This window comes from Harpia harpyja, chromosome 4, assembly GCF_026419915.1.
Source record: "Harpia harpyja isolate bHarHar1 chromosome 4, bHarHar1 primary haplotype, whole genome shotgun sequence".
NCBI classification, from domain to species: Eukaryota; Metazoa; Chordata; class Aves; order Accipitriformes; family Accipitridae; genus Harpia; species Harpia harpyja.
The window spans coordinates 54,026,525-54,042,813 of record NC_068943.1 but is presented as its reverse complement, the minus strand read 5'-3'; the positions used below and the strand labels follow the sequence as shown (position 1 = coordinate 54,042,813).

The 16,289-nt window shown below is 46.7% G+C and overlaps 1 protein-coding gene across 1 annotated transcript; it reads right to left on the bottom strand.

The window, feature by feature from the left end:
* Positions 1 to 5,052: 5,052 nt before the first annotated feature.
* On the bottom strand, positions 5,053 to 16,289 carry LAMP5 (lysosomal associated membrane protein family member 5). Its single transcript, XM_052784075.1, has 6 exons — positions 16,176 to 16,289; positions 15,715 to 15,887; positions 15,307 to 15,438; positions 15,119 to 15,224; positions 13,437 to 13,625; positions 5,053 to 6,960 (listed from the first exon to the last, which is right to left on the bottom strand). Exons 1-6 carry the CDS (start codon positions 16,213 to 16,215, stop codon positions 6,782 to 6,784), a joined length of 819 nt encoding a protein of 272 aa, XP_052640035.1. The 5' UTR covers positions 16,216 to 16,289; the 3' UTR covers positions 5,053 to 6,781.

Here is a 16,289-nt window from a genome sequence, read left to right as displayed (position 1 = left end):
GTGTGGGGTTTTTTTTTTCCCCATGCCTTGTTTCTATTGTCTAAATTTGACTCTGTCCCACAGTACTGGACCAAGCAAATAACAAGAAAAAAGGAGGGTCCTTGTATATATGTGTGCAATATATATACACACACACGCACGTGTGTATGTGTTTGTGTATATATATAAAAAAGTATATATAGTGATTTATAGAGCTGCCCCTAGTGATTTTAAAGTGTCGTCAGTGGCCGTGTCCACGTTGAAAGGCAGCTGCTCCTCCCTGGTCCCTCGCTGCTTGTCACAGCCGCGTCCTGACCCCTGGGTGGGGAGCTGCTGGGAAGCCCCAGCCTCAGTGAAGGTCATGGGTTGAGCACCAGTACCATGAGGGCTTGGGGTTAGGAAAGCCACTGGATCCAAAAATCAAACCTGTGCCTACCCACTGGCCACAGGAAGGGGACAGTCAGGAGTCAGCGGCTGTACACGTGCAATAAAATAGGTTGTTCTGTACTTTTTGATTGTATTTTTCAGTTTAAGATATTTGAAGAGTGAAGTGCTGCTGTCCAGCTATAATTTTCCAAATTAAGAAGGTAGGAGTAAGACCTCAAAAAAAGAACATCTCAGTGTCAATTTTTCTCCTAGCTGATGGCACAATCACTGCATAAACACTTATGATGAACTACAGGACATGAGTAAGAATAAGAAGCTTGAGATTCTGCTGTGCCTCCACCCAAAATTAAAAAAAACAAAAAACCCCAACGTAACAGTTGTCCCAAGCACATCAGACTTAAAAACCAAGGACCAGCAGGTTGGAAGAGGCAAAAGAGCCCCCATGAGTGGGGAAAAAAAAAAAAAGTCTTTAATTTGCCATATGGAAGGAAGTGCAAAGGCTTAGGGTTTGCAGTGCAATGGGGTGTGGCAAAACCAGGCAGCCTATGAGCTAAATACAACACCAAAAAAACCCCAAAGTGAGGGGAAAAATAACAGAGGGAAACAATCATTCAAATCCGTACCATCAGCCTTTACAAAAAACTTGACGTGGGAGACTTACTTTGTCTCTCCCTGGGACGTTCCCACCCCCGAAGAGGCCAGTCCTGATCAGGCCCGGAGCACCCCTTTGTCTTGCACCAGCCTCCCCTCTTCTGCTTGCACAAAAAGAAACTTCCCCGCGGCAGAATCACCAGTGTGGTTTGTCAGGCTGAAGCAGATGATGTAGTTAGAGAAATATTGGAGAAATATCCATTTCAACCCAAGATACCATGATTCAGCCATTCCAAGAGTCCCACACACACAAACACACCTGCACGTGCACACACACGTTAGAAAAATACACAACTTCTCTACACACAGAAAAAAAGCTCTCATGGCTCAACACACATCAGCAGTGCTGGTACTTGAAAGAAACACCCAGACATGCTGTTGTGGTCAGTCATATAGTACAGAAAATCTTGAGACATGATTAGCACACCCATACAGCTCTGCATATGAAATACTCCAGAAAGACCATACCTGTTGAAACATTTCCGCCTTCCTTTCCATGTCCCCTAAATAATCCCTGTTTTTTTCCTTATGCATCCTTAATTTTTGGCTCATAACCATTCAGCTCTCATGCCTACTGAAACCATTCCTCCCAGGCTCCCCAGTAGCATCAGTCAGCTAATGAATCTATAATATTATTTGCTCTCTTAAGCATCTTCAAGTCTTATAAATGAGGTTTTATATTACTTTTGGTTGCTGACATCAGTAAATGTTTCAAAATGCAGTAGCCATCACTCAAAAAAAAAAAAAAAAAAAGAAAAATGCTTAACTTTAGCTGTTTCACCCACAGCACTTCATATAAACCCAGAGCCAGGCAAAAAAGCAGGGAATAACCATGGCCTGTTACCTTGGGCTACAGAGTTGACTGAGCCGTGTTCCCTGCCTGCTCTGCAAATTTGTTCCTTGGGTAAACTCTGTAGGATCTTCTCAGGTGTCGTCTCCTGCAACCCGATGGCTCCCGAGCCCTTATCCTGGTCCCTGTGGTCTCCATGCTGCAGAAGCCGTTTCCTCCATCACTATTGCCTTGTAGGCTGTGCAGTCTTGCCCTTGTTGGGCATCTCAGCAAAAAAATATACTCTTTAGTTTTAGTTTTTTGGATAACAGATGCTGGGAGCATCCATTCACCCAGAAGATGTCTTCATCTGCTGCACCGGCTGAGGCTGAGCTCCACGTGTGGCCAGTTACTCCAATGCATTTATTCCTGCTGTTCACTAAGGAACGATGGCTTTTTCTGAGATCGCCAGTTCTACAAGTATTCACAAATACTCGTCATATTTAGTAGCAGAGGCCAGGGCATTTACTGGCTATGTAACTCCCCTCCTTGGCAAAATATCAGTAATTTATAATTAAAGTTCTAATCATAAGTACTTTGTAAGTCATTACCAGCTGCTTTAGTAAGTGCTTAATTATTACAGGTCCTTACAGAGCTCAGTAGGGTGATAAGTTTCTTATATTTACCCACCTTCTACTAGTGTGTTCATAAACATCTATAAAGCAAAGTGTTCAAGTTTGCAACTAGCTCATAATAAGCCATCAATGAATGAAAGCTAACCATAAAATGAAGTCACAATAAAAGTGCTGCCATCCTCAAGACTTCGCTGTAGTTTGATGGGCAGGAGGGAAGCTGGATGACTTTTTTAACCTCTCTCAGAAATAATTTTTCAAAAATAGGCTTGGAAAGCTTAAATCGATGGAAAATTCAGATTCAATTCAGTAAATAATTGTTAGCAAAAGGATGGAAAGAATTGAAAGATTCAAAGGGTTTTCTTTCAACATCTTAACTCTTTCTTTAAAGAAGATACATCAGTTTGGGGCACAATGCAAACTGTCATTGAGCTGAAATTATTGTTTCTATTTCCTTTCTTCCCAAAAAAAGAGAGGAAAAACATTTCAGTCCAACAAGAAATTATTTTCTATCTTAATTCAGAAAACCAAGAAATTAATTATTATATTCATACAACTCTCTTCCTGATAGCTTACAGACACTTCCAGCCTGAAGGTGATGCTGAGTGCTACCTAAGGGAAACCTCTATCATGAAAAGCAGCAAAAGTTCTTAGGGCATGTGGGTATAGGGTCACAGGAGCAGCATCAGCTTTTGGGGCGTTGTCCTCTCCTCCGATGGCTGATGCCACCACCTCAGTGCATTGGCCAATGCTCAAGCAGTGGGATCAGTCAAGGACAGTTTCCTATGAGTGGTGAAGACAAATGTTTTCCTTGGGCGGCTCTGCTATGACTACCCTTACAGGGTCACTGCAGGTTGAATCAAAATTAGTTTGCAAAGTCAACCATAAATTAGAATTTTTCCATCTCAAATCAATGTAGATGTTTGAGAGCATCTCCCTGTTACACCAGGTGGGTCTTGCTCACTTTCTGCAAACGGGGAGGCAACAACATGACCTACAAGAGGCTAAAACCCACCAGCAGCTTTACTTGAACAAGGCACAACAAACTCCAGCTGCTCCAAAAAACAGCCTGGAGATATGTTCAGCCAGCAGCTCCATCCACCAGCCACTGCCTCTCCTAAGAGCGACACTATGGCAGCTAAGCCAAGCCCCAGGTTTTGTTGCCTTCAAACAGCTCCATATAAACCCTGAATTGTAGCTTCCAAGGGAGGATACAGGTTAAACATAGCCTGTCAAATGCTGCAGGGGTGCCGAGCAGTGGGTTTCCCACCTCCTGCTCCAGTTTTGAGAAGTATCTGTCAACCCCTCGCCAGCTATTGACAATCCCCTTCCTGCCTCCAAACCAACTCTGCAAAATAAGTACAATTTCTGCGGAATATAAGAAACTATAGTGCAGATTGGATTGCCACCGATGGCTTGTGTGAGGAGCCATCACACGAGGTAAAAGCAGGAGGCCAAGAGGAAGGAGCATGAAGACTTTGCTTGGTTGTGTATTTTGGAATACTTTGCATCTACTCTGCTTCTGCCACTGGCGATGCAATGGCCACAGTGCAAGGCTGGATCCACTCAGGGGTCATGGAAAGCAGCTGAGAAATGCAAGCCCAGTACAATCATCCCTTCTTTGGGTTAAAAACGTGGGGTGGATCAGAAATAAAAACAACTTATAAAAAGTGCTGCGATGTACACTTCCTTATCTCTGTAAAGCTTCTCCTAAAGGCAAGTGGAAGGGAAGTAGCTCTCTTTTATGTCACCCATTTAAAGTTTTGATATCCAAACTGATACACTCAAGTTTTGCAAGGAAAAAGAAGAAAAAAAAAAAAAAAGAGGGACAGGTGCTGATGAATGTGAAAAGAGGGAGAAAAAAAAGCCCTAATGGGTTCTCCTAGAGAAACAGATGGCACAGGGGAAAAACAGGATCCTCCCCCTTGTTTCCAGCCACAAAGTCCTTCTCTTCCCCCATTTTTCACAGACAACGTCTCAAGTCTTTTATCTCTCTCATTATACTCAACTGAACCAGCAGAAATTGCTCCTAGTGACACCAAAGACGTGCAGCTTGCTGGGAGAAAACCAGCCAGGTGAGGACTGGCCTCTTATTGACTGGGATGTCTCCAGTTTGATGCAGTTTCCATCCCCATCCTGCCTCCATGTCCTGCCCCACCGCTGCTCACCCACGCAACCGTGCCATCCCAACGGCTCGTTCCTGCAGCCACCTTGCCAAAACGTGCTGTTCAGAAGACAAATTACAATGGAGGGGCTCTTTTGGAATCTGCAGTTCAGACGTTTACTTCCTTTTTTATTTTACTTTGATTTTTTGGGATGTCAAATACAGGAGCAGATGTTCCAGGCTGATGGGAGCTGGCAGGGAGAGCCTGTCTGGCTGGAGGGCAGACAAGAGGGAGGCAGGACAAAGCTGATAACTATGGCCCCTCTCTATTAAGGATGAACTTTTAATCCTTTTATTCACTCTCCTGCTACCTATGGCTTTTTCTGGCTGCCTCTAAAAGAACCTTTTCTTTTTTTTTTTTCTCTTTTTTTTTTATAACAAACAGCTCATTGTAGACAGTGGCACTTGGTCAACCCAAAGCCCGCCCAGAACACTTTCACCAGAGCTTTAAAAGAAAAGGGCAAAGCCACAAGCTTCATTAGCACCGTAATTCTGCTTCTTACGTCCAAACGAGAAAACAAAAAGCTGAACATAACATAGAAATGAGACCAGGAATAAGACAGGACTAAAGAAAGGCTCTTGCTGCATCCACCTTCATAAAAAAAAAACAAAACCAACTAAATTTTAGAGGAGGCTGCAGCATTAAAAAGCAGTTAAGTTTCTCCCCTCATATTTCTCGACATTGAAATTGCTATTTTTCTTTGCTTATTATCCTGTTTTAAGCTGAAAAGAGAACAGTCTGTATGAGCCCCTATTTGGATCAAATCAGTTCAGAACCAAGAAGGTATTTTCCATAGCCTAAACTAACACAAGGTCTGGACTAACTCTTGCTGCAGTAACACCAGAGCCAAGGGAAGCCAAACGTTTCAGTGGGAACTCGACAGGACCAGAGTGAAACACACCATTGCCCACAAAATACATAAGAAAGAAACAGCTGAGAGATTAGACTATCAGAAATAACCAACAAATCACAGAATACAGAGCTACCACCATGTCTTCACCAAGCCATCTGTACCAAAAATACCGCTAGAATAAATCCTACATTTAATATCCATTCAGACGATGTATTTTTGCATCAATTCCATTAGGTATCATGGAGTTAGTAAAAAGCATTACATCATTTCAAAATAAGAAGGCAAATCAAGTATTATATATGTACATGTTTTAATTGATTTTAAAAATTGTCTACATTTAAGGATAGATTTCAAGGGTTCCCTTATATTTTTTTTCCGTTACATTAGATTATACCTGAATAATCTGCATAGTGACTTTAACATTTCTGTTTTCTTTTTTGTTTGTTTGTTTCATTGTGAAAATATTGGTTACAGGTAGCAATGTAACATCTCAACAACAATCACAATACGTGCAGGATGTCCAGCCAGAAGCATTTCTCAGTTGACTTGCAGTAGCATGGCACTTTGTAATTTGTGTATCAATACTCTTTTTTAAATTATTTTTTTAAGTTTAGTTCAGATGTGGCTCAAGAAGCAAAAACAAACTTTCTTCACTCAGTCTCAAGTGTGGGGTCAGCTCCTCAGCTGGCTGCGATCTGCTGCACTGGAGTTACTCCCATTTATACCAGCTTGAGGTTCTGGCCTTTTTTTTTTTGTTTTGGTTTGGGTTTTTTCCCCCTCAAAACACACTTGTATTGCCTTCATGCTTTCCTTGACATAAGTGCAAATTTCAGGAATGTGGTTTGAATCCCTTCATTAGAGGACCTTAACGAAGTCTGTGCAATGGCTCTGTCCCCCAGCCCTGCTCCCTGCACGGACATAAACAGAGAGTGCTGAACACTGCCAAGAGCAACGCATTGGGGAGGGAAGAGTCTCTTGAGAGGGAAAAAAGGAGAAAAAAAAAAAAAAAAAAAGCAAGCTAATTTTGCCCCCAGTGTTAAAGTTTGACATGCGAAGCATTTCTGTTTCCAGATCATCAGCCCAGCTGCTTAAGAAGGTATTCATACCACCTACTGCCACAGACAGACTCCTAAAATCAGATGCTCTGAGTCTTCTTACAGAGACAGCTATGTCTCTGCACTGACTAGATTAAAGCCTAATCTTAACTTGTGCGTCTCCATGAAATACCCAAAACTAGGTGTTGTGAATACCATCTCTCGCCCCCCCCATAACCTTTCCTCACCTTAGAAAAAAGTGCTTTTGCTTGTTCTACCTGATAAATATATGGGCTGCTCCATCCTGTCCCCTATCCCATGTGTTTGTACTGAGATCTGTCCCGAGGAATTTGCACTTGGTTAGCTGTCAGCTTGTGGTGGATATGGTAAACGCAGAGGGTTATCACAATAACCAACCCCAGTATCAGGCCCAAAATCAGAGGCAGGGTTTCTTCTAACTGCTCCCTCTGGTCCACTGGGCACTTGTGTTCTGCAGGGAAAGAAAGAAAAGGAAAGAGAAAGAGAGAAATGAATGAGACATTGCAAATCTGAACTCCTGCTGCAGTAGCGACCCAGAGTCACAGCTCCGCACCAGGGGTCCCTGCGCAGCAAAAACAGCCGCAGCAGCAAGGAGAGACAGCAGCTGTCATCGGAGTCCTGGGGAGAAAATCAATTGCTTTGGAGGAAAGGGAAATCACAGTCACAACGCAGGGTTTGGAGGGAGAGGTAACATCTGTCAAACCAGCTGACATGGTGGGAAAAAACGCTTTCGTGCCCCTAAGTTCCTCTTCATGCCTCTCTGCCACACCAGTACAGCCATGGCTTTGTTGGGAATGCGACAGGATAAGTACAACTTTCCTGACCACGGCTGAAGATCTGCTTTGTTTATTTAGTTATAGAGTCTATAAATATTGCATCACGAGACCTCAACATCGATAAGTCTTTAATTCTGCATCAGACCTACCCTACTCATCGTTAAAAAGATTTTTCCCCTCTATCTGCAAGTTGGCAGAGATCTAACAGCATCTCTCCCCCATCTCTGTGAGCTCCCCATGGGGAGTTTACCAGCACTGGCAGAGCACATGTGTGTTTGTGGCCAAACAGCATCCCAGAATGCCACGTTTTTTGTCAAATATGGCAAAGGATGAGCAGAAGCAACGTGAGCCTCCCCAGTGTTTTTCTCTCCGACCTACGAGTCCCCGTCATAGTCTAATAAACCACTAGAAAACAATAATAACCATAGCTACAATGGGAAAACACTTTTCTATTTAGCTCACAAAGGCCACCAAGGTTGGGAAATACATTATGCTGGTAATCCCGGTTCACCTCCCTTACACTTCCAGAGTCTACTGCAGGCCTGAATGACAGGATCATGATTTACTTTTTTCCCCACGGGACTGTTGCTTATTCGTGCTGATGGACAGGCAAGCCGATGTTGCTGAGTGGGGTCTGCCAGACCAAAAAGAAAAAAAATGCCAACTCTGGAAAAAAAAAGAAAAAAAATGGTTACAAGGGACAGGAGGGACAGTGCTCTGGCCCCTGGGTCATCTTCTTCACAGCACTAGAATTGTGCTGAAAACAATGAAGACAGCAATTACTTAAAAGAAAAAAGCAGGTGAAAAAAGGCTGCATGTTAGATGAGCAGATACAAAGGGCACCACTAATTCCTCCCATCGCTAAAGACTGTCCAGATGGGTTCCCCAGGCAGCTGATTGCAAGACAGAGAGATCTGCGACGAACCACGAACGGCAAACACTCTGCAAATCTAACGGCATGTGGCAAAGAGCAGGAAAAACACAGAGACCCCCCAGGCCCAGGCAGGAGGTGTCAGCAGGGACGTTATCTCCAGCGGTGCCGGCACCTCCAGAGCTCTGTCACCTCCCGGAGCGGAGCCCTCCTCCCACCACCAGGCTCGCAGCAATGCCATCAGGAAACATTTTGAGCTGAAAATGAAGTGAAACAAAAAAGCAAAAGTGAAATGTAGTCTAACAAAAAAAATGTCCTTTTCGGTTCCAGTTGCTCACTGTTTCACCAGAGGAGTGATTAATCACCAGGACTGTTACAGGCGATTCAGCACTTGCTGCAATGCAGGGGTTTTGTTTGTTTGTATTCAGGAGAAAGGGGAAAAAACCCCTGATTATTATCTAGCTCCCAAAATTGGGTTTCTAGAGCTTTATGAAAGCCTTCCCAGTTTAGGATGCTAAGGCCTGACCAGACTCGCAGTGCCAAGGCAGAGACACAGCGGCAGGTTGGCATCCCAGACCTGACTGCGGGAAAAGGCATGCACGGTGCTCCGACCCCGCTGCCCACGTGCCAGAACAAAGCAGCACCCCTCTGACGGGAAGGATCCACGCTAGAGGAGCTCCTGTGCACTCACCACACGCCTGCAGACAGCCCAATGGGCCGGGGTGTGCTGATGTGCCAATTAGCAGTGTTTTAGTCCAGCTGCTGCAATCTCCTCCGGCAGGCACTAATTTTTGCTTTGAAAGTGGTTTAGCTTAAACCCTACGGAAAATTGAAACAAGCCTGCCGTAAACCCAACTGAGGACATTCACCTGTACTCAAACATAGCAGGTTTGCCCGTGTGCCTTTCCTTAAACAAGAACGATGCTGAGTTTGCAGGAGAACGGGGTGAACGTGGGGGTCTGCAGCCAGTGAAGAAGGCAAAGCTAAAAGCACTAGTGCCACGATGCAGAGGACTAACCCAACTCTAAAGCACCTGCTTACAATATTTGAATTCCCAGCTTTTGCCAAAGCAAACCAGCTGCAGAGCACAAAAAGTGCCAGAGGACGTGGCCAAAGCTCTGGTGTCCACAGAAAGCCACGGTTGTATTTAAGTGTCTGAGTCACAACTCAAGAAGGTGTCAATTCTTGCAAGCAGCCAAGGAAGATAGTTCTTTATCCTGACACTTTTTAAAGAGGATTAAAAGAAAAAAAGCCCACAGGAAAAAAAAGAAAAAAAAAAAAAAGGCAAAGCAAAGCTCGCAGTCTCCAGCAGCACACCCGCAAACACTGCTGCACCTCCCCGGGCAGAAAGCGCTCTGCCCCAGCAGCCTTGCAGAGTAGCCACCCCCTGCCTCACCAACACCTTCTCCTCACCAGACAGATCCATTTTCTCCTTTTGGAGCAGACTGCCAAAGTCTGGGCTCTTCAGAGAGCATAGAGGGAATGGGAATAGGGCTGTGGGGGACCCAGCACGGAGGCACAGGCAAGTGGTAAGCACAATCACATTTGCAGCAGAACTAAGGCTCTCCAGGTGCTGACTGCTAGGAGAATGAATTTTGTATTTTGACATTAATATAATGTTAAAACACATCATTTTACAACAAATAAAAATATTTTCACATCTATAACAATATACTTTAACATTTATAAGCATTTTTCACCCCAAGAGTTCAAAGCATTGCATAGGCACTGAGGTCCACAACACCACAGGGAGGTAGGTAACAGGTATCATTCCTGGTCTATCAGCAAATGAAAATGCAAAAGGGGAGCGGGAGGGCAGAAGGGTTTGCATAAAGTCCACGGCAGCCACAAATTCAGACACTCAACCCCATCAAGCACAGTGCGGGCAGGTGGGCTGGTTGATGCACGACAAATGAAATGCCATCACATTGGGAACTGCTATGTATTTTAAATCAATGCCTTCCGCAGGAAAACAGCCCTTTCCATCAAATTTTCCTGCATATTTTGCTTCAGGTCACAGGGATCTGAGCATTTCCCAAATTGCTAGGTTTTACCCTCACTCCAGGAAAGCAAAAAGGTCCCCGGCAAATTTTACTGTGAAAAGTTTGGGTGATGCTGGGAGTTTTGCTGCATCCCGAACCCAGCCGGGTCACCCCTTTGCCAGAGAGGTGCCACCCTGCAGCCCAGGGTCCCTGCCCCGTCGAACAAAGACTGCAGGCAGATACAAAGGAGGCATTTAGGTACGTCCCCCATTGTTCTTTTGTGCTGCGCTTCCTCCAACGCCACACAACACCCAGGCTCACGTACCGCCACGGTTTCTATGGTGAGTGCTCGTCCAATTTCAGTACTAGGCTATGAAACCACCCAACAGGCCCATTTTCTTGTTTCAGCATCCTTCTGCAGAACAAATAGCAGCACGGCAACAAAATCAGCAGTTTCCCGCAGTCACGACCACAAGCCTGACGACCGGTGCAGGGGCTGTTCGAAAGGATGAAAAAACAGCCCAGTTGTGTCTGGCATGATAGGATGAATTTTTGAGATATTGAGATGGGTGTTTGTTAAGTGATTAGCTTAATAAAAAGGAAAAAAAAAAAAAAAGACTGGGTGCTTTTTTAAAGGTGGCTGCATACGTTGCAAAGAGGAGCTACTAGGTGCCCAGGTCCCCTGAGAAAATATGGCCCTCGTCTGGGGTGGCTCAGAGGGAGAGGAGACCTCCCAGGATCCTGGTCCCTAATTCTCAGCCTTTGTATCCTTTCGTATTAGTATTTTGCGTTATTTTGATGAAAATCAAAAGAGGTGACAATTTCTGTGGGGTTCTTTCATCAATTTAAATGTTCTCCTCGCATGGTCTTGATCCAGCTCTCCTTTTACTGATCTTTTAAGCTGAAAAATGTATGCACGTTTTCCCTATTAAAAAAAAAAATAAATTTCCCCAGCTCTGAATGAAAAAAAATGTTCTGCTTCTGTATTGAAAAAAGTAAATATATATATTTATGTATATTTTTATACATATATATATTTTTTGTGAGGGTTGGAAGCAGGGTCTTAAATAAAAAAAAAAAAATTCTAGCACATGAGTTTAAGCATTCAAAAAAAATAAAAGCAATCCAATCACAGACTACAAGCTTTTTAATCTATCCCAGACAGGACAGTGTCAGGACTAATGACAAAACCTTTCCCCCCATTTCTTTGTGGTAAAAGGGTGCCGACACTCCTGCATCTCTGCAATTCTTCTGCTCTAGCAGGTCTCTTTCTCTATTCTAAAATATTTTAAAACGTTCTGCAGCTTGTTCATAATTAATAGGAATTTTACCTAATGGGAAATTAATGAACCAAAAAGGAGAAGGCTAATTACTGTAATTTAAGATTGGCAGTGATTATCAGACCCCACAAAGAATCATGTTTTGCCATGCATGTGCTGAGGACGCGCTGGTCCGCAGGGCTGGTGGGGACGTGCCACTGGGAGAAGTGGCAGAGCCCCGTTCAAAGCTTCATTGATAAATGACCTCTTGGGCATTTCTGACCATCCTCTCCAGGTGCTCTTTGCTATTTAACTTCCAGTGGAATTCAACAAAAAGAAGCATCACTAAATAATGAGAGCAACAACAAAAAACCAGAAAGCCTGACAAAGAGAAACTGTGCTTTCCTCAGGAGGAAGAATTCCCCACACGTGTTTAAAGATTGCTAAACCAACCAGGGCCTCTTTGTGTCCTGGAGAAAAAAAAACCAACCAAACTACAACAACAAAGGAAAACAAAACAAAACAAAACTGCCTGATATGAAAGAGCATATCATGAAAAAGGCAGGTAGTTGCCTTTGGCAATGAACCCCAAGTCTGGTTCTTTTAAACGCGAGCTCTTGGACTTGACAGGTTTGGTATCACAGAGACACAGCAGCTAAAACTGAGTCCAGACTTGCGTATTTCAAATATGCTTTTCTCAGCCTCCAAGGTCTGCCCAGCCAAACCCTGAGTGCAGGAAGCCTGGATCCACAGAAGGCAGGAGAGGATGAAGACGTGCCAACAAAAAATAATAGGAGACTATTAAATTCTACTTTTTTCTCACTGTAACCTATGCAAAATGTGGTACTACTTCGATAGAAAAAAAAAAAAAAAAAGATTTATTTGTGCCCACGGATAAAACCTACTCTGTACTACACTGGCCTTGCCATGAGTAATTCAGCCACACAGAGCTCTGCCAGAGCCAGTGTACATAATAGCATGTATTTACTACATCAGTTAGAGGAACGTGAGTCATGAGCGTAAGTGCTCGGTTCTGTAGTCAGTGCTGGTTTTTTATTGTGTTCTAAAATATTTCCCACACGCAAAATAATAAAGCCCCACATTTTTAATGCTAAGCTTGATAATAACACCACCATTTTCTAGTTCATTATTAAAAGATTTGGCTACTACAAATTTTATTTGCACCTTTTTACAATAATGGAGTTAACTAATTTGCTAAGATGGCACTATAAAAAGGGGACTAGTCTCGAAGTCCTAATTCAGGTGAGCATGTTTACACTCCCTCATTCAATCTGATGGAAAAGGCAGGGGGATGTCGGGAAGGAGGAGCACCACAGGTTCCTCAAGATAAAGGCAGGACAAAATCTGCAGGAATTCTGCCCCATGGCAGTACTGCTGCTGACTTCAGTACAACCCTTTGATACAAACAGCACGTGTTAACTCACATTTTCTTTTATCCGCAATTAACGTTAAAGAAACCTAGGAAGAGGAACAGCATCCCCTGTGTTTGGCGCATGAGGTGCCTCACTGAAGTCCCTGTTACGCTTCCTTCATCCTTGCAATGAGCATTAATCAAACTGAAGCCAGCAATGTGCATCGCAAGTATTTCCTGCCACTACAGCCCCAAGCTTTCCTCAGGGTGCAGTGGCCCTAAAAAGCCCCTGGAGCTCTACCGAAGCACCTTCCGTGCTGCAGAGGAGACACCCAAGCCTTGCAGGGCTCCCCAGGGACCAGGCAGCTCCAGGGCTTGCTGGCAACCTAGCTAGGTAAGTCCTTACAGAAGCCAGTGTACATGCAACGATAGCCCATGTTTTGACCAAACAGCAGCTGGGCTGAATTTGTAAAGGCTTTTGGGGGACCATGGAGGCAGGGAATGGGTTGGAGGGACTGCAGGGAGCACTGACCACCTGCTGGAGGCAGGGGAAGGTGCTCTGATAAAGGTGGGACCCAAATTCCTTCAGTGCATTGCGACATCCCCAAAGGCCACAGCAGCAGCAGCATCTTGCGGATGCAGGACGTGCCTTCACCCTGCATCTTACCTTCACTGAAGACAAAATCCGCGGTGATGTCGAAGGGCTGGACACGTACTTCTGACAGCAAGAGCTGCACAGACTTCTGGTGGTCACTGGAGATGAGGGAGATGGTCTGCTGCGCCTGGCACTTGTAGGACTTCCCAGCTGGGGTGACCAGGGCAGAGAGATGGTGTGAGTTGGCCGTGTGCTTCCCGGCTGGCCAAGGGGCAGAAACAGCAGAAGTCAGGTCCTGTCTCTGGGGGACCGATGTGACTTTATTAACAAAGCTAATGAATTGAACACAAGGGCACGCAGGCAGTGTGCAATGCGGCGGCCACACGCTCCACTGCTCTTAAAGCAGCATTTTCTCCTGGGGTGGGACCATGCTTTTGGCATGACACCACCACATAGCCAGGGCAATTCCTGCACTGGGGTTGCCTGCCCACAAGCAGGAACGGACGGCTGCAGAGTGCAGTCCTGCCGGCACAAAGGGGAGAGCTGGCTTTGCTGCTGCCAGCGATGCTCATGTCACAGGACTTGAAGTCCGTAAAGTCGGAGGAATGGTTTCTATTGATTTATATGCAGATTTCAGCCTCAGACTGTGCTCATACTCCCTACGTTTGGGGAACAGCAATTCCTGTGGCTGCACTTGGGCTCTGAATTCAGGTGGGAAGGAGCAATGCCATTTGGGGACCTCACTACAAAGCAAAACAGGCCATAACACCTTTCCTGAAAATACAACATGACCATTTCACCCAAGTACAGATTACGAGAAAATATTTTCCCATCACATCAAGCTTGTTTTATAAATGAAGGCTGAATGCAGCTCAGCAAGGTGGAATGAGGGATGCCTTCCACCTCCTGCTTTTCTGCAGCCCTTTGTTCCCCTCCAGCAGCGCAGAAAGGTGATCAGTGTTTCGCATTTGCAGAGGGTGATGAAGCACGACCACCACCGTGTTTTGGGGACACAAGCAGTAGAAACACCAGTGGGAAAAACAGCTCCGTGTCCAGTGTGTCTTATGCCACAAACTTTTAACGCACCATTCGCTGGAGTTTGAAAATCTTGAAGAACAGCAACTTGCAAATGACAGTATATCTATTTTCAATACAAGACAACTAATTTCTCAGCAGAAATGGACTAACAATGAAATGAAAGCCAAAAGAAAGGAAACCCAGTCAGAAAAGAGGAGGCTGTTGGGTGTGGAGGCGTGTAGGGGCATGGGTATTGATGTCGATCTCATTGTTATCTTGGGAAACCACGGCTTTCCCACCTCTTCAACCATCATCACAACCAAGGAGATAATTAACCTTAAAAAACATCTCCCGCAGGAAAGGAGGCAAATTTTCCCGGCCAGGCGGACCCCTGCTCCGCTGCCCACCCCCTCGGGCCCCTGGGTCCCGCCGGGAGGGCCCGGGACAGCGCAGCAAACGGGCAGAGGTAGGGCTCTCCCTCCCACGGCAACTGCGGTGATTAAAACCAAGAAACAAGAACAGAAAGGGGGAAAAAAAAAAAAATCAATACGCGGTTTAAAACCGGCACTCGGTCCCGGCTTTGTTGGGCGGGTTTGAGGTTTCTTTTTTCCCCCGTTAAACTGCATTTAGGCGAGTAGCCCGCGGGGTGTCCGTGTCGTCGTCGTCCCCCCGCCCCGGCTCCGCGCTCGCCAGACCCCAGGGATCTGCTTTAAACCCCGTCCCCCCGGGGCGCTTACGGCTGACGGCGTCCTTGAAGTAGGTGCGCTCGGCGGTGTCGTAGGTGAACTGGATCCGGCTGAGCCTCCAGAAAGCCTCCTGCCCCCGGGACGTGTTGTGCCCCTCCTGCCGAGACAGGGCCGGTCAGGACCCCGCCAATACCGCCGTGCACCCCGCAGCTCCCGGGCGCGCGGGGAGAGCCTCGTACCTTCAGGAAGAAGAGTTTGAGGGTGTACGCTTGCTCCAGCCAGGAGATCTCCAGCTCCGACTCGTTGGTGCCGCACTTGCCCTTCATCTCGGCGCCCCGCGACAGCGGGATATCGGCTTGCTCCGTGATCAGCTGCAAACGGGGAGCGGGGCTCAGGGGGGCGGCCACGGGGCCCCCCTGGGCGCCCACAGGCCCCCCACAGCCCCGGCTGAACATCCTCCGAGAGGATGAAGGACTTTCCAAAACTACCGGCGGATTTCCACACCCCCCCCCCCCCCCCCCAGTCCTGCCGTGACACCGTGCAGCGGCTCCGCGGCTGCGGCTGTCGCGCTGCGAACCCGAGCCCCGGCCACCCCCCGGGCCGCGCCGCAGCTCCGCTACCCACCCACCCCCCCGGCCCCCACTCACATCCACGTAGTTGCTGGCCCACACGTCGTAGGGGACGATGAACTTGGCGGCGAATTCCGCCATGAGACACGTCGTCTGGTTTTCCCGCACCACGAAAATGTCCTTTTCGGGGTTAGGGGAGAGCCCAGAGAGATTTTCAACTTCTTGCTCGGCAGCTAGGCGCGCCACGGCATCTGCGGGCAGAGAGGCGCTGAGCGGCGGCACCCCCCGGGGCCTTTTGCCCCAAGCCTCTGCCGGCTCACCTTAACATCCCCCCCGCTCCCCCCGAGCCCGCTGGAGTAAGCTCCCCTGTCGCGACCGGGCGTCTCTGTCGCGATAGAGAAGGCATTAAAGATGGGGCAGCCGGTGACGGTGAAGCAGGACCGGTGTTCTAGCAGCGCCGGGGCTGTCTCAGCGCCAGCGCCCGCGCCCACCTCATCGCGACAGGGCTCCGTGTCGCGACTCGCCGCGGCTGTACTCACGCAAAAGGAAGAGCAGCCCCGGGAGGCGCCCCCCGGCCATCCTCCCTGCTCGGCCCCGGCGTGTCCGCGGCTGCTGCTCCTCCGAAAGCGTCCGCTTCGGAGGAAAAAAAAATA